At 45.0% G+C, this 18,890-nt stretch overlaps 1 protein-coding gene across 1 annotated transcript in view; it reads right to left on the reverse strand.

Moving 5' to 3' along the window:
• The window catches only part of exoc3l1 (exocyst complex component 3-like 1), a 74,022-nt gene that overhangs the window by 23,139 nt on the left and 31,993 nt on the right, over nucleotides 1-18,890 (reverse strand). Inside the window, exons 6-10 of the mRNA XM_069899431.1 lie at nucleotides 9,579-9,699; nucleotides 6,105-6,230; nucleotides 5,116-5,216; nucleotides 3,498-3,605; nucleotides 2,559-2,712 (exon numbers count right to left, since the gene is read on the reverse strand). Coding sequence (XP_069755532.1) covers nucleotides 2,559-2,712; nucleotides 3,498-3,605; nucleotides 5,116-5,216; nucleotides 6,105-6,230; nucleotides 9,579-9,699 — 610 coding nt within the window. The remainder of the gene's footprint in view (nucleotides 1-2,558; nucleotides 2,713-3,497; nucleotides 3,606-5,115; nucleotides 5,217-6,104; nucleotides 6,231-9,578; nucleotides 9,700-18,890) is intronic.

The following is an 18,890-nucleotide window of genomic DNA, read 5'->3' on the forward strand; positions in this document are numbered from 1 at the left end:
TCTAGGCTCACGATTACTAATGACCACAATATTGTAGCTGAAACACTGGAAAATTTGACAAAAACAGCGATTATAAAAACACCAGCAGCAAAAACAACAGTGCTTGCTGATGGAACCACGTGGTTCGAAGCGTCGTTGTCATTGGGTAATAAAGACAGCTCTGACCGGGCCATGTTAGAAGGTTCAAAAAGTAAATGAGCGAAGAGGTTTAGCCTCGTAGGTAAGCTGGGCTTATGAAAAATGTTTTTGTTGTTGTAACTAACTCGAGGGAAATTTTTATAAAAAAAAGATTTCTGCTGAAACGCTGCACAAAAATTTTATGGACAGTAATTTTGGTGTCACCCTTTCTGATGGTGTCATCCGGTATGGTCTACTCCCCTCCTAGTGAGTCCCTCCCTACCTATATCCAGGATATTTTCACACACCCTTAATCACTTCAACAACTTCCAGTTCCCTGAATTCAAACACCTCATCTTTACAGTGGATGTACAGTCACTTTCCACTTCCATCCCCATACTGAAGGCCTCAAAGCCCTTTGTTTCCTTCTCGGCAGTAGACCTGTCGAGGTCGCATACTTACCTTCATTAGGAGCTGTGCTGGCTGCCGCAGATGGCGTAAGCGATGCGCTATTAACCCCATGCGTCACATTGCTTACATAATTAGCGGCAGCCAGCACTGCTCGCAGGAAAGGCAAGTATGCAACCACGACAGACCCAACCAGATCCCCTCCACCATCACCCTCCTCCAGCTGGCAGAGCTTGTCCTCACCATCAGTAACTTCTCCTCTGACTCATCCCATTTCCTACAAGTCAAAGGAGTAGCCATGGGTACCTGCACAGGCCCCAGGTGTGCCTGGCTTTTTGCTGGCTACGTGGAGTATTTCATGCTGCAACCTACTCAAGCAGGCCCCACAACTCTTCCTCCGCTACATCGACGATTACTATGGTGCTGCCTCATGCAAATCGACTTTATCCACTTTCACCCTAATGTCAAATTCTCTTGGTCCACCTCTAGCAACGTTCACTCTTTTCTCAAACTTTCTGCATCTATCTCGGGAGACAAACTCTCGACAGGCATCTTCTTCAAATCCACCAACTCCCACAGCAACCTTGACTACATCTCTTCACGCCCTTGACCCTTGTGAGGATTCCATTTCTTTGTCTCATCTGCACCCAGGACGAGGACTTCCATGCCAGATCATGTCCTCCTCCTTCAAACAATATGGCTTTCCCTCTACCATCATCAACTCAACCCTCACCCACATTTCCTCCATTCCCCGCACATCTGTCCTGGCCCCCTCCTTCCCCATGTGTGACAAGGACAGGATTCTCCTTGTCCTCACCAACCACCCCACCAGCCTCCGCATCCAACACATCCCCCTCCACCATTTCTGCTACATATGACATGATCCCACCACTAGGCACAGCTTTCACTCTCCTCCCCTTGCCACCTTCTGCAGGGACCGCTCCCTCCGTGACTCCCTTGCCTACTCCTTCCTCCCCACCAATCATCCCCTTGGCACCTACCCCAGTTACAGCAAGAAATGCTCCACACCTCCTCCCTCAGCCTCAAACAGTCCTTCCCACTCCACGTGAATTTTCAGGGATCATCTATTGCACCTGGTGCTGCCATTATGGCCTCCTCTCCATCGGAGAGACCGGGCCCAAGCTGGGAGATCGCATTGTTGAACACCCCGGCTCTGTCTGCTGCAATAGCGTGGATCTCCCTGTGGCCACCCATTTTAATTCCCCACCCCCTTCCCTAGCTGACAAGTCTCCTGCACTGCTAGTCAGAGACTATCCACAAAATTGGAGGAGCAACACCCAATCGTCCATTGGGCATCCTCAAACCAATGGTATTGATTACACTGATTTCCTTTAAACCTCTCCCCCACCACCATCTTCACCCCCTATCTCATTTCCTCTAGTTCAGTTTCTATCTCTCTCTTCCCTTTTCCCTCCGTCTCCTTTCATGGAACCAAAATCAATTCTCACCTTTCCTCTTATCATATCCAATTACCACCTTTTGTCTGTTGGTCTGGACTCCTCCCCCTCTCATTCTTCCCCCTTTCTCTCCCCACTCTTTATTCAGACACCTGCCTGCTCAATGCTTACATCTTGAAGAAGGCCTCAGGCATGAAACGTCAGTGTCTTTACCTCCTCTGGTTACTGCGAGACTGGCTGAGTTCCTCCAGCATTTAACGACAATCACAGCAGTCTGGAGACTTACTCTTTTCCCAGGGAAGATACTGTTTTCTGAAAAGCTTTGTTTGCTCAGCGCGTTTCTGAATTTAACAGGCTATTTCCAGGGGAGTTAATGTTGGCATGGGATAGATCCCCCAAAGTGAAGAGTTTCTTTTTAACTCTGATCCATGCAACTATTACTGATGCCAGAACTGCAGACTGAATTCTTAAATCCGAAAGTACCAGGGAGGGACTTGAACTCACAGTTTGCTTTGTGACTTCTGAGTTACCAAATTAGTCTTTACACTGGTCATTGGCCTGGCTTTTCTGGCTGAGCCCTGTCCAATCCTCCCTGCTCCTTGTTCTGGTCAGTACCTGCAGTTCCAGAAGCATCTCATCGATCAGCAGCCTGCAGCCTTTTTTCATGGCTCGATCCACCGCCGTGTCAATGGAGGGAGGGGATTTCATAGAGCAATCACTGCGGGTACTCCCATCACTCTGCTGCTGCTTCAGCCACTGGACTGAACTCCTGAAACACAAGGTGGGTGGGGGGGGGGGGGGGGGGGGGAGGGATGGATGATGTCACTCAACGTGTGGCCGAATGCAACAGCTCAGCACCTGGCATCTCAAAACTCCAGGGCAGCGAGTTGGTGAAGAGGCTATCCTTCCCGTGGTGTCCTTGGATCATCCAGTCAAGCGGCTTCAACCCTCTGCCCCGCCAACAATCTCGTCCCTGAGTAACTGACCAAGAGCACCCTGGCTCAGCTCCCGAGCTCTGGCCTATTGGCTGAACAAGTTGGGAGGGTGAAGCCTTCCCTCCCCCCCCCCCGCCCCCGCAATGGTGCACACACATGGACAGCAGATCATGGATTCCTTGGCCTGCACCCCGGAGCTGCATGAAATGCAAATCTCTGTTCTCTCAGCCCAGCCATCTGACCAACAGATATGCTGACAAGTTGTCCATTCAAGATTGTCCCATTGCCCTATGTCCGACCTTATGCCACAAAACCTTTCCTGTTCACATACCTGCCTTTTGAACATCACGAATTAAACCCACCTCCACCTTGCTCACAGTGTCCACCATCTGCCTGTAAAAGCTGTCCCTCAGGACCTCTTTAATTCTTTCCCCTCTTCCTTTAAGCCTATACCGTCTAGATTTAGGACCCCCCTCCCCACCTCAGCCCGGGGAAAAGACTCTGACATTCACCTTATCTATACCTCTTATGATTTTATAAACTCTCTGCCCCAGTCTCTCCTTCTAACATAAGGCCTCAAGTTACATCCACATGTAGTAGGTCAGAAGACTGGCTGTACCTGAACGCGATGCAATTGTTAACAGCGGCCAGCAGGTACAGCAGGTAATGCTTGGGCTGGGAACCTTTACTCCGTTCCTTCCCATAGTTGATTATAGCCTCTCGGAACCTAAAAGGTAAACCACATGGGGAAGCAGGATCAGTCCACACTGATCGCAGGCTGCCAGCCACATTGGCTAAATTGGGTACCATTTCCAGCAAGCAAACACAGAGGCATGATGTTTGTAATTCATTAAATCCTGCACCCGTTATTGGGACTGGTTTTGTTCTCAGGCACATTTCAAAGATCTGCACGTTACACTGAAACAGATGGAGATATTAATGACCATTGTGTGTTCCACAAGGTCACAACTCAAGCAACAGGGTTGGTAGGTTAATTGGTTAGCACAGGTCCATGGGCTGTACCAATAGAATTAAAATTTAAAACATTGAAAATGTCATGGAGGCATCCATCACGGAAGGATAATAAAGAAGTTTTTAAACTAAAAGTAACTTTCAATCATTATAAAATCGATGAACTTGTTCCTTGTCATGGGTTTATCCTTGGCATATAGTTCAGAGAGCTGGCATTTTGAAATAGTTCAGTTCATGGCAAAAGATTCACAATGTCAGTTTAGACCAGTGCTTCACAACCTTTTTCTTTTCACTCACATCCCACCTTAAGTAATCCCTAGGCCATCAGTGCTCTGTGATTAGTAAGGGATTGCTTAAGGTGGGATGTGGGTGGAAAGACTCACTGCTGTAGACCCAATTGATACTGAAATATTTTGCTTGAGAAAAATTGTCATTGACCCATTTCCTTTGGAGTTATAAAACTGTACACATAACGAGTCAAGAGACGATTAAAACAGTGGTTTTCAAACTTTTTCCTTCCCACCTACATACACTTTAAGCAATCCCTTACTAATCACAGAGCACCTATGGCCTAGGGATTACTTAAAGTGGTGGAAAGTGGAAAGAAAAAGGTTGAGATGAAGGATTTAAATAACGTAAACACAGAGTAATGGGAGGGTAAAAATGCAGCAGTTAACATCTTCACTGCTGAAGTTGGGACCAATAATTTGCTCAGGTTCCTCTCCGTTCGAGAATGAGTGAGTCAGACACCAGACTGAGTCGAAATCAAGGTTCTTTATTACCGGATTGTAACACTTGCAACTAACAGTGTTAGTTGGAGAAGGCGCATTCTCCCGATATCAGCAAGTGGTGCTTTTTTTATACCTCAGGACACGCACTTAGTAAATTATCATACCATTACATTGTCCAATGAATAAGCTGTTGCTACCCTTCTCTGTTAGTCTGCTGCACATCATCTTGTTATTGCCACACTTATCTTGAGCGTACAAGGTCACACCTGCATCCTGTTACTCCTTAGTACTGGGTGACTCCTTCTCCGGTCCCAACTCATGATGTTTTTACCTTACAGAAGGCAATTGGGGATGGGCCTCCCAACATGAAAATTCAGCTTCAGGATTGGTGTCAGGTCACCTTAATAAAAACAAATGATTCATAACCAAAGGATTGGCTCAGGAAGACATGCCACTTTGGCAAAAGCCACTATTTCATCTCTTCTACAAGGAGGGAAAGATGTGGCATTTTTCCTGTTACTTGACGGATGTTACCTGTACAGGAAGCTCTCAAGTTCTTGCAAAGCCATCGCCACAACTTGGTCCTTGAGCCGGTCACCAATCAACGTGGCCACATGGACATTCTCTTCCAGCATCTGTGTGGGAAAGGTAAAGTCTGAAGGTCAAGGCCAGTGTGCATAAAGCATATCACAACTCATCATTTGACACGTTTCACGAGGCGTGTCAAAGTTCGCTGCAAAAAATGAGGGAGCTGTAGTAATGGCAGCCCTGCCACTGGTAAGGATCCAGGGGACCGGAGACACTCCACTCCTCTGTGGGGTCCTGCCGCCTGGTTTTAAACAGCCTGCTGAAGGCGCTGACAGTGTTTTATCTTAAACATCTTTAAAACCACGTCAGTCCGTGTCCAAGATGCCAGTGCCCATGTGCATCATGAGCGCAGAGCACCAGACTGGTAGAACACCCCTCCCAAGTGAGAATGAGAAGCCTGGGAGACCATGGCAAAGGAGGGGCTCAGTGACTGAACGACCCATGCAGACCACTGGAGGACATCCACAAGCAACTGGAGACAAGGACCCACACAGGCTGCTGGACACCATCTCTTGGGAAATACTTGTTCTATTGCAGTGAGTAAGAATTATGGGCATATGTACAGAGCACAATGTGTATGACAATAAACTCGTGATCATTTTCTATTTACATCTCACAGTTAACGCTTCCCATGTCTCTGTGTGATGAACCAGCCTCAAGGGTTGGCTGTCGTAGGCTGTGAGCAGTGACTAAACCTCAGCTCTAAGCTGCTGACCACCAGAGTAAGGCTAAGGCACAGCCAGGAGAACCATCACCTAGCAGCTCCGACGACCCAGGTTTGATCCCAATCTTGGCCTTCCCAAGGAGCACACAGACCCATGGGGTGGATTGCCACCACAGACTCTCTCCAGAACCACCTGAGATGTTTCAGCTCTGTTATGTGGAGGGAGAGCTCAGCAGTGGTGCCAGGCGCACGTACACTGTCACCCACTGACCTGAGTCACAATAGCCGGCAGGCTTGAGTGATAGTAGCCCTTGTGGTCAGTCTCTGGCTCCCCTTCACTGCACCAGTCGCCCACCTCTGCTTCCAGTGCCTTCTGCATCCAGTCTGACACAGCCACCTGCAACAGGCAAATGGCGGACATCAAGGGCTCCATTCACACGAATTAAATCACCAGCATCCTGCCCTGTCCAACCATATTGATGTTACGGCCAAGACAGGGCACCAAATCCTCAACTTCCCAAGAAGCCAAGGGGCGATACGGTTAGTGTGGCATTTAGTGCAACACCATTTACAGCATCAGGGACTGTGGTTCAAATCCCACACTGTAAGGAGTTTATACATTCTCCCCATGTCTGCATAGGTTTTTCTCCCTGGGCTCCAGTTTCCTTGCAGTATTCTAATCGTACAAGGTTGTTGGTCAATGAGGTGTAAATTTGGCAGCTCAGGCTTGTGGGCCAAAATGGCCTGTTACTGCGCTATACTTTAAATTTTTTAAAATTTTGACATACAGCATGGTAACTTGCCATTTCAGCCCAGGAGTCCATGCGCCCAATTTGCATTCAATTAACCAAACCCCTAGTACATTTTGAACATTGGGAGGAAACCAGAGCCCCCGGTGAAAACCCACACAGTTACAGGGAGAACATATAAACTCCATACTGACAGAAGTCCAGGATTTGAACCCCAGTCCCGGTCTCTGGTGCTGTAAAGGCATTGCGCTAACCGCTACGTCAACCATCCCTCCCACAAATAGATAAATAAATAGACTGAAGGAAATTTGACACATGCCCAAATATTCTCACCAACTACGACAGATGAACCACAGAAAGTACCTCGACTGGACCGGATCGGCTCCACCCAAGACTACAGAAGACTGCAGACTTGTGAACAGAGTTCAGGCCATTACACAAACCAGCCTCCCTTCCGTCAACTCAGTCCATACCTCCCGCTGCCTTGGGAAAGCTGCTGACCCTGGTCACAGATTCTTCCACCACCCTCCGACCCCTCCCCTCACACACATTTGAAAATGCAGCTCCTCCAGATTCGAGGACAGTTTCTGATCAGTCTCTTGAATCATTGTATCTCAGCTCAGTGAAATTAAAAAAAAATAACAGATCCAGTGATGTAATTCTAAATCAGCTGTGGACGATTAAATCCTTATCACACAATACCGTTCTGTGGCTGCCAGGACACACACATGAACAGTATCATAAATACAACAGGCAGGCTCACCCTATCTCAGTGTTCTTGGTCTTGATAAAGGGTTTGACTGACCTTTCCTATCCTCGCATGCTGCCTGACCTGCCTCCAGCAATTTAAGCTCAAGGTTCCAGCATCTGCAGCTTTTGTGCTTCTGGCAGGCCAACCCGCCTATTTTCCCATTCAATGTTCAAATAGGGAGAGGCCATTCAGCCTATTGAATCCTGTAAGATCAAGGCTCATGTTCCACCACAGCTGACTTGCCTGGACACTGTATCTTGGCGAGCATGCTGATAAACAATTCATCTCAACATCTTCCCACACTCAATCCCCACCCCACTCCATCGCCTGACTCATTTCCCATTAGATATCAATCCACCCTCATTTTTGAGACAAAGGGCAGAGAAATACTTTTTTTACATGAGTTGGTCATGAAATTGTGGAATTGATTGGCTGAAGCTGAGACCCTGTTGACACTTATGATTGAGCTCGAGGGAAATGGTAACAGAGAAGTCCCCAGGGGCAGGGACACGTGGTCTTGTGGGGGCGGGGGGGTAACCAGTCCCTCATAGATATGCTGAGTGATCCATTGCCTTTCTTGTTCCCTGGCTCGTTGTCAATGGCTATTTCACCAGTCCTCTCCTGGAGACGTTACTGCTCCATGCACACCCACTACTTTACCATACCCCCTATGGTGCGGTGTCACCAAACTGAGCATTCCTCTGCTCTCTCCAAGTTTACGGGCTTACGCTTTCCAACAGGAACTGATCTGGTACTGGAGAACTTTTCCCTTCAGCCACAAAGTTCAGTTACTGTGGGCTCCGCTAAATGTCTTGGCCACAAGTCTTCAAGAAGGGAAATGGGATGCTGGCCTTCATTACTCAGAGGGAGTGAACTTAAGAGCAGGGGAGTTCTGCTGTGCCTGGAGTATTGCATGCAGTTCTGGTCTCTTGACTGGAGAAAGGTACACTGGTTGTGGAAGCAGTGCAAAGAAGGTTCACCAAATTCATTCCAGAGATGTAGGTTAGCCTCTGAGGAGGGATTGAGTCCCCTGGGACAATACAGGAATTCAGAAAAATTATGAGATCTTATAGAACCATAAAATGAAAGAGATGGATAAAATAGAGGCAGGAAAGTGGTTTCCACTGGTACTTTTAGTTCCACTAGAACTAAGGGACATAGCCTCCAGATTCAGGGAAGCAGATTTAGAATGAAGATTAGGAGGAACTGCTTTTCACAGAGAACAGTGAGCCTGAGGAATTCTCTGCCCAAATGCATTTAAAACACAGGTGGATTTTTACATAGCTGGGGAATTAAGGGCTATGGGGATAAGGTAGATAGGTGGAGCTGAGTCCACGGACAGCTCAGTCAAGATCTTACTGAATGGCGGAGCAGGTTTGACAGGCCAGAAGGCTGATTCCTGTTCCTGTTTCAGATGTTCTTTTGCCAACTGGGGACGGAGGAGGCAGTTAAGAATGGAGTCACATATAGGCCAGACTGGTTAACGATGGCAGACTTCCTGTCCTAAAGAACCTTTGAACAACCATGTGAATTTTTAGAACACAAGAACATTACCGCACAGTAAGGTCCTTCAGCCCATAATGTGGTGCTAGCCTGTATTTTTAAACGTACACCACATTCTGAACCTTCCCTACCTCACACCAATAACCCTCTATTTTTCTCGCATCCATGTGCCTGTCTCTTTAAATGTCCCTATTGTACCAGCCTCCATCACCACCCCTGGCAATGCATTCCAGGCACCCACTATTCTCTGAATAAAAAAAAACTTACCTGTGACGTCTCCCCTGAACTACCTCCCCCCCCCACCCCCCCCCCCCACACACACACACACACACACACACTGTAAATCCCCATTTATGTCTTTCATAATCTTGTAAACCTTTATTAAGTCACCCTCACCTTTCACTCCATTTATCCAGTTGAATATAACTATCCAGATGAATTCATGGTCTCTAATCCTTACATTTTTTTTCCTGATGGCTTGAATTTAATTCCATCAGTTGTAGGTTTGTTGTCTGCCTGTGAATCAAGGCAGCCCGCTGCATACCAGCCTGGTAATGTAGCCACTGCCGTTACACTGTACTCATCCATTGCTGTAGAACACCCGTAACACACCATGAATGTCTGCTTTGATTTGCCTTAAGTATATTTACATGGCCTCTCCTTAAAGTTGTGGCTTTCCAAAAGCATCATATAAATCCAACTACTGACGTGTCCTCCCAAGGTTAAACCCTTGTACACTCACCCGGACTGCATTAACGTATTTATTTTGCAGCTGCTCCAGTGCATCCTGGGAAATGAGAGGGCCCAGTGAGGCAACGTCAATATCGGGATAAAGATCAGGATGATCCATCATTTCAGGACTGCTGAGGGAGAAAGACAACAAGAAGGAAAACAGGAAGCAGCGATGCTGTAAAACCAGGAGAAAAGATTAACACCAAGACACTTACTGAGCTCCAGCTTCTTCTGTGGCAGGGCCTGTTCCCTTCACTCAAAGCATGTTTCTCATCAGTTGGAAAGTTCGAAGTGGAGGAGGGACTCATGGGGGAGGGGGATAATTTTGTTAAATAGCCAGAAGTTACACCTTGGTGAGGAATTTGGAGAGATTCATCGAAGACTCTCAAAAACTTCGACAGGTGTGCCGTACACAGCGTCCTGGCTGACTGCACCACTGCTTAGAACAGAGGTGCCCATACTCAGGGCAGGAAAAAAACTCTTGAGGGTTGTTAACTCGGCCTGCAACATCACGGGCACCAGACTCCACTCCATCGAGGGCACCCAGAGAGGTGGTGTCTTAAAAAAAGCAGCCTCTATCCTCAAAGACCCCTCATCCCCCTCTTCACTCTGCTACCCTCGGGGAAAATATACAGACGCCTAAAGACGAGCATTCAGTGGCACAAGGTCAGCTTCTTCCCTGCTGCCATCAGATTCCTGAATAATCAATGAGCAATGCTCTATTTTTATTTATTTTGGTTTCTAGAAATGTTTGCCGCAAAACAACAAATTTCCTGACAAATTCTTATTCTAACTCGTGAAAGGAAGACTCAGACTCAAGACATTGGAATCTTTGGAGACGCACTGGAGGCTGTTGATAACTGCAGTAGGAATTTTGGGCACATGTGTACTATACAATGTGTATGACAATTAACTCGTTATCAATGCTGGAAAGATACTGAGTCCAAAACACAGACTTGAGGCCATTTCACAGAGCATCTAGGCTCTGTCCACAGTACCACCCCAAGCTCCAAGTTGTTGCCATTTTGCCTCCCCTTCCCATTCCCAGACTGACCTGGTCCTTCTCCACTGACAGAGTGAAGCCCATACAAAGTGGAGGGATAACACCTCATATCACAACCTGGGCAGTCCACACCTCAACGTGCGAATACAGAAATTTCCAATTTCAGTTAATGAGTCTCCTCCCTTCCTCCATTCCACTTCCACTCTTGTCTATTTCCTCTCCCCTCCCTCGTTTGTTTCCTTTCTCATCCCCCCCAAAACCCATCCTCTTTGGTTCCACCCCACCTCCACATTGGATTCTTTTGCTATCTTCACCCCTCCCAGTTTAAACCATCATTCTCACTTTTTCTTCATGACATCCCAGCAGCAACAGCCTTCATCTTCCAACCACCACCCCATTCTGAGTGATTCGTCTTCACCCACCTGACCACTTAGTTCTTCTGGCCTCTTTCCCTTTGCCTGGAACCTGCTAATCTTCTGCCTCTGTCCATCGTTCTTCTCCTCTCCCTGTTCCACCAATCCCACAAAGGGACCCCGTCCCAATCCCGATGAAGTGCTTCGGCCTGAAATGCCAACCATTCATTTACTCCCACTTGTGCAGCTCGACCGACTGACTTCCTCCAGCAGACTGTGTATGGAAGCTTTGGATTTTAGTACAGCGAGGGCTGATCTTATTGAAGCATACAAGGTCCATAGAAGGCCATGGGTCCAATATGGCCAAGTAGGATGTAGAGATAGGTACAACTGTCTTGTTTAGCCCTAACCTCCTTTGCCGCACATGTGACAAGAGGCGGACAACCAGTAGACGTGGGCAAGGAAACGGACTCCTGCTCTTTAAAGAGGACTGGCAGCCTTTTGAGATTGGTTATTTGACATCACATTCTGTCAATTACCCTCTTTTGACTGCGGCTCTCAATCTCCACAGCAACCACATTGTTTAGTCCTAACCTTCTCTCCTGACTTGTCCTGGACTCCTGTTCCTCCTCCATGGTTCCCATGAGCACCCTGGGTTGTATCGTTTGAGCATGTGCCGGCAACTTAAATGGCTTTGCATCAAGTGAATCATTCGCTTGGATGATAGTATAGACCAGATGTATAGATGGTACATGGATGTGGTGGGCCAAGGAACCCACTTTGGTGCTGAACAACCCCGTGACTCTGTGAAGTTATCCTTCGTGGGCATGACATGATAGATGTTTCCACCAGTGGGGAATTCTCCAATGAATGGCTAGAAAATAAGAGGACCAGTGATTTATAACTGAGGTGCATAGGAACTCCTCTCTCAGGGGAGCGTATCTCTGGGTTTCCCTATTCTGGGGGGGGGGGGGGGGGGAGGGTCACAGACACTGGATCATTGGAAGAATCTAAAGACTAAGTTGCAGGGAAAGGTTCAACGGGTTTATTCCCTGGAGCGTCAGACAATGAGCGGAGATTTGATAGAAGCTTAAAAAAAATTATGAATGGTATAGATAGAGTAAATGCAAACAGGCTTTTTCCCAGTTAAGGGTTAAAGGTGAAATGATGAAAGGGAAGATTAGGGGGAACTTCTTCAGTCAGAGGGTAGTGAGTGGAAGGAGCTTCCAGTGGAGGTGGTGAATGCTGGCTTGTTTTTGACATTTAAGAATAACTTGGATAGGTGCATGTATGGGAGGGGTATGAAGGGCTATAGTCTGGGACGAGGCAGAATAGTAGTTCAGCACAGGCTAGATGGGCTGATGGGATGTAGTGTTCTATGCATTTTCAAAAGACCAAGGATTTGAGGGCTATGGAGAACTGGCACAGGAAGGGAGATGTGACCTGGGACAAATCAGCCATGATCGTATGGAATGGAGGGACAGGATTGTGGGGCTGAGTGGCCCCCTTCTTATGTTTTTCTACAGCCATTGACCCTGAGTTAGACCCAAGTTATTTGTAACAAAGTATCCTCCTCTCAGCCTCCTTTAAACCTACTTGTTTTCAGTTTTTTTTCCTGGTTCTGATGAGGGGTGCTCGACTTGAAACAGGGACTCTGTTTTTCACTCCATGGACACTGCTTGAGCTGCCGAGAACTTCCAGTGCTTTCTCTTTTTTGCTTTGGGTTTCCAGCATATTTTTTTTTGTTGCTTCACTTAACCACACTGCTCTTCCCCTGTAGCACTGGACACTCTTCCTACCCAAAGCGTTCCCTGTTGAGAGTGACATTCAACTGATCCTTGCCTCCCTATCCATCATCTCATCTGTCATTGTCACCATACCCCCTTGCAAATTGCAACAGCAAATAGAAAAAGCATGTCAGAAGGGCAACGTCATGATAGTCATGGGGAGATTTTAACATGGAACTAGATTGGTAAGAACCAGGTTGGGAATAGATCTCAAGAGAGAGAATTTGTAGAATGGCTGCAAGATAGCTTTTTTTTAAAAAAAAGAGTGGATTACTGATAAGGCCAGAAGGGGATGGGCTGTACTGGATTGAGTGTTCTGCACCAGAGATGTTTCTGTGAATATTTATCTATCTTTTTACTTTTTTGTTCCTCTCATGTATGGCCATTAAAATTTTACTGATAGTTTATCAGTGTATTTTTTGTATCTGTGTAGGTGCAGAAAACGAGAAAGATTTCAGGGCTGGGAGCAGATTTGCAACTCCCTAAACAAAGTCAATTTGCAATATAATAACAGATACATTTGTTGTTAAGAAATTTGTTACATATGCATATAAAATTACAAGAGACTGTAAAGAAAAAAGATTTATATAAATCAAAATTCCGATGGGAGAAAGATTTAAATATACAAATTCAGGAGGAGATTTGGTTAAAATCATGTTGTGAAAGTGTTACGAATACAGTAAATGTTAGATATCAAATGGTTCAATATAACTTTCTCCATCAATTGTACTCCACACAAGTTAAATGGACTTAATCCTAATTATTCAAATAAGTGTTTTCGATGTGCAAAATAGATGGGGACTATTTTTTGCATTCAGTGTGGTCTTGTGAAAAAAGTGGAAACGTTTTGGAATGAACTGAGTTTATTATTTGGGCAAATTATAAGGATAATGATACCAAAGGATCCAAGAATATTTTTACTTGGAGATATTTATGAAAAGGATATAAAATTGAAATTGGACAAATACCAAGAATTTTAAAAAAATATTGCAATAGAAAATGCATAGATGGAAAGATGAGAGAGAAGTGTTATTAAGCAGATGGTATAGTGAGATGCAAAATTGTATTCCTTTGGAAAAATATTACGTATAGTTTAAGGAATTGAGTTGAATTTTTTTTATAGTATTTGGAAACCATCTATGGATTTTATGGATAATTTTCTGTCCACCTCTTCTATCTTATCCACTCCTCTTAATTAGTACTTTTTAAATAACAATTAATGATTATCGATGATAATATTATTGTATATTAAATGGTAAATGTTTCTTTTCTTACTTTTGGTAAATATATGTTTTTTTTGTGTCATTGGCTATGGTTAGGTTTTATTCATTTTTTTTCCTGTAATGATGCAAACAATTTAATAATTTGGGCATGATAAGAAACTCTCCATGTTCAATTCCATTTGCAACTCCTCACCAATGGCACGGACACCCAAGGACGGGTCATTTGACTGGAGTCCTTGCAGCCATAATAACACTTTGGCCAAGCCGCACCTGGACTACTGTGTATCATTATGGTCACCCCACTGCTGGAAGGACGTGCAGACTTCGGAAGGGGGACAGGAGAGATTTACCAGGATACTGTTCTGATTCAAGACAGTGCCTGTGGTCCAAAGCAAGTATAATGCCAGAGGGTCCAGTGAAGAATGCCCAAAGACTTTTTTTTGTTCCCCCCCACCCCATGCATGTGAAGACATTTCAATTCAACATTTTGGAAGGTCTTCAAATAGTAAAATCAGCCAGATTAAGTGTAGGGGAGAATTTCTCAAGAATAATATTTGAGGAAAGATAACACAACTTTCAGCATCTTGGAAACTGAAAGGGCTTTGACAAATAAATCAGTTTTGTTTTACTGCTGCTGTCCAAAGGCCATACAGCTGGAGCAGCCTTGCTGGTAAAAGCAAGGGAGCCTATTTGGCCAAATAAAACATCACAATGCAAGGCACATTCCTCATTAATCTCTGGACCTTTTAACTCCTTCACTGGGCAAGTAAACAGATCTCTCCTTCTTCAGAGTGGCATGGTGGAATTTGAACTTGCACTCTCTGGACCATAATCAAAGAAATATAACCACTGCGCTTTTGTACCTAGTACCTGCATGGCCCCGTTGGCATCACAGAGATTAGTTGCCACAGTGCAGGGAGTACAGCACAATGGTTTTCTTACTCGATCAATAGTTTCAAGCTGTGGGCAGAGGTGCTGAGAGAAATATGCTGACTGGTTGGGTCACAGCCTGGATTGTAAACTTGAGTACTCAGGAAGGTGGAAGAGGCATACCTCGCCAAGTGCGTCATACTTGCTGGCATCCCTCCATTAAACACATCAGTGTATGATGCTGCCTCAGGTGGGGTAGCCAACATCATAAAACACCTTGGTCACAATCTTTTCTCACTGCTACCTTTGAGCAGAAACTGCAGAATCCTGAAGTCCAGCAGCTCCCAGTTCAAGAACAGTTTTTATCCAAATGCTATCAGGCTCCTGATACCTCCCTGCCCTACCCTAACCCTAACCGAAAACTACTCTGGAGCCCCCTAAAAGATCTGTCCGCATTACTGAAAGGTCATGAAATTTTTATTGCACTAACTGCAATTGTGACTATTTATTATCTTTTAATATTTATCATCTCTTTTTCCAACTTAGCATGTTGTCTGTGGTTATTTAATGTATAGTATTTGTACCTTGCGTACCCATGTGCCTGCAGCAAGTACAAATTTTAGTCCCTCTGTACATGGTACTATAAACTCAGAGAGATGAGTTCACCACCCCATAAATTAAATTGTTTATTAAACTGAACAATTCTGAGGGCCTGAAACATTACCTGATCCTCTCTCCACTGATGCTGCCTGGCATGCTGAGATTTCCCAACATTTCCGTCTTGATTTCAGGCTTCCAGCATCTGCGGCTTCACTGATTATTGTTAATTAAATGGAAACTGAATTCTGAAGGTATTGTCACATAACCTCAGATTCTTGCGACGACCCACCGTGTTCTACAGTGTCAAAGATTGAGACTGGATGATCCAACAGGCATCAACCCAAGCATGGATTACAATGAAGACAGCCGAGCTGACCCTTGTGAACCTCACGTACTTTACCCAACACTGACAGGGTTCTTCCCTGTCAAATATCTATTATACTGATCGGTGTTATCCCAGATTCCTCTCAATGTCAGCACGACTAAGGAGACTTCAGTAAAAGGAGGAGAACTCCCTGGTCCACGTAGTAGATACTTGGGGTATCCTTGCTTAGTGCTAATTGATCCTCCTTTTCATTCTGATCCTATATTCTGTAAATTGTGCTCTCAACATATCTGTATGAATTTAAATTTCAGTTTTAAAATTTAGCCCAGTAACAAGGCCTTCTGCACCAAATACCCATGCTACCCCAAATACACCAATTAAACTATAATCTCTGTACATTTTTGGAGGGTGGGCGGGAACCGGAACACCGAGAGGAAACCCACGCAGGACATGGGAAAGAACGTACAAATTCCTTATTGACAGTGAAGGATTTGAACCCTGGTTATTGGCGCTGGAATAGTGTTGCACTAACCGTGCCACTCTAACCAAGAATGTCTGGGATAACCTGCTTGCAGAAGAACCCTTCTAACTGTACACGGTATTTTGTGACAAGTCTCTGCATCACTGTTGTATGGGCCAGCAATAGATACAACGTGGCAACAACAGCCAAAACTTTTCATGTATCCAGGTTAAGAATATGATGGAATACCCTTCATGTCGAAGCTCAGCATCACCCAGGGCAAAGAACTCCCCACCCCCACACACACACAGGGGAGAATGCAGATCCTGGAATCTGAAGCCAAGCACAGTCTCCTGGAGGAACTCAGAGTGTTCGAGCAACATCAGTGGGCTGTCGCCCTTCATCACGATTGAATACCTGCCATGTGCGGCACTGACAAAGGCATGTGGAGGCACAAGCAACTCAAAGATTTATGAGGACCCATCGCACACAGCATCTTTGACACACTCCCATCAAAGAAGTAGAAGAGCATCAAAATCTGGGCGGCAGGTTGGGAAATAGCTTTTCCTTGAAGACTGAGAATGATGAGAATCTGAGTAAATTATTCCAAATATTTATTCTAAATTATATCTGTATGTATATATGTGATTATGAAATGCTTTCTGATGTGTGCACCATGCTCTGGAGAAACGCTGTCTTGAAGCAGAGCAAAGCAGGGCCAGGACTTAGCACCTGGTGAGTGCCGGGAGCTGTGCTTTGTTTCAGGGGGATTTAAAAGTGAAGCAGAATGTAACACTGACTTCAAATTTAAAGCCAAATATTACCTTTTACATCATTGTTACCCAGACCTGCAATTTTGTTTAAATGGCAAGATAATACTCCACCTACACATACATAATGGCGAAGGGATATTATGGCTTGTTTAACTCCAGAAAAAAAAATGCTATCATGGATTCAAACGTTAATTTCCAAAAAACATGGGTCCCATTTGTGGACTATTATCATAACCTTAACATTTAAGGTTGTTCTGGAACGTTGGCGCTGAGCTGTCTCTTTCCAAGTTGGAAACTTTCAACCTTGCTTCGAGGAAGGGGTTTTGAAGTTATACTTTTTGGGGTTTGTTTTGTTAAATCTTTTTATTATGATTGTGTTCTGGATTTCCCTATTATGAGAATATTGTATAATGTTGATGCAATCACAAAGAAGGCACGCCAGCAGCTAGACTTGGTGAGGTGTCTGAGGACGTTTGATATGTCACCGAAAATTTATACAGGTGTACTGTGGAGAGCATTCTGCCTGGTTGCATCACTGCCTGGTATGAAGGCGCCAACTCTCAGGGCAAGGAAAAACTCCAAAGGGTTGTTAACTCGGCCTGCGACATCACAGGCAGCAGACTTCACTCCATCGAGGACGTCCACATGAAGCAGCCTCTATCCTCAAAGACCCCCACCACCCAGGCAATTCCCTTCTCACTCTGTTACTATCAGGGAAAAGGTCCAGGAGCCTAAAGACAAGTACTCAGCAGCACAAGGACAGCTTCTTCCCCGTTGCCATCAGATTCCTGAATAATCAATGATCCACAGACACTGCCTCACTTACTGTGCACAATTGTAGTTATTATTTTATTTTATTTTTTATAATAATGTTGTAAGATGGTTACTATATGTATGTTTGCCCTATGTTGCTACCACAAAACACTGAATTTCATGACTTGTTTATGACAATAAGTCCTGATTCTGATGCTTTAATTCTTTTTCTTTTTCTGTTCCTTGTATAATTGTACTGATCAATCGTTTATATTTTAATAAAATATTTTTAAAAGAAAAAATGAAGCAGAATGAAGATTGGTGGGAGTTTGTAGCCAGTACCAAATAAAATAGGGAGGTTCCGGTGGAGCAGCCAGTGTGGAGAGACCAGTGTAGGGGTGGAGAGCGAGAGGCTTTGGTTCAAGACACTTAAGTGAGCAGAGGCTGAGGACATGCTACTGTGACAGAGTAGATAGATATATATAGATATGTTTTTGGGAGATAAATTTGGAAAGGTTTGTTAGGGTAGGTTACATACAAACACTTTAAAACAGATCTTATTTGAAATACTGGAGCTCTGCTAATGCTAGACATAACAGCTTCACAGCTTTTGCAAGAGCTTTGTAGATTGCTCAAGAGACCACTAATGGATTGTTGTTTACAAAAGGCAAAAGGTGAAAGATCTTGTTGGAGGCTCAGATTCTCTGGAGATGCTCTAAGAGGATTATGTGGCTTTGCAAGCAGAGAGAGTCAAACAAACTTTCTCTCAGAGTGAGAGAGAGACACACACAAATAGAGATCAGTTCTACAGTGTTACAGCCAGCAACAGAAGCTGGGACTGGAACAGGACAAGCTGGCAAGCTTGTGGAAAGCCCCATTTGGAAGAAAGCCTGGTCAAAGCCCTTGTGGTTCATGCAAGAGGAGAGGACTGGCTGTCTAATGTTTCACTTGGAATAAGAGAAACAAAAAAGGCACTTTGTGATGACCTGAAAGAAAGAGGTTATCATCTGGAAAACCCTGAACAGGGCAGGTTTCATCAGCAAGACACTGGAATGGCTGATTAAAAAGGAATCTGTTGTGGATGTCCTGGAACAGCAAATCTCTCTCTGAAAACCGACAAAAACCTTCCTGAGTGGTAACCATTTACCTTTCAAGCACCAAAAAGCCTGGTGAGT

The sequence above is a fragment of the Narcine bancroftii genome, chromosome 10, assembly GCF_036971445.1.
Source record: "Narcine bancroftii isolate sNarBan1 chromosome 10, sNarBan1.hap1, whole genome shotgun sequence".
In the NCBI taxonomy this organism is placed as follows: Eukaryota; Metazoa; Chordata; class Chondrichthyes; order Torpediniformes; family Narcinidae; genus Narcine; species Narcine bancroftii.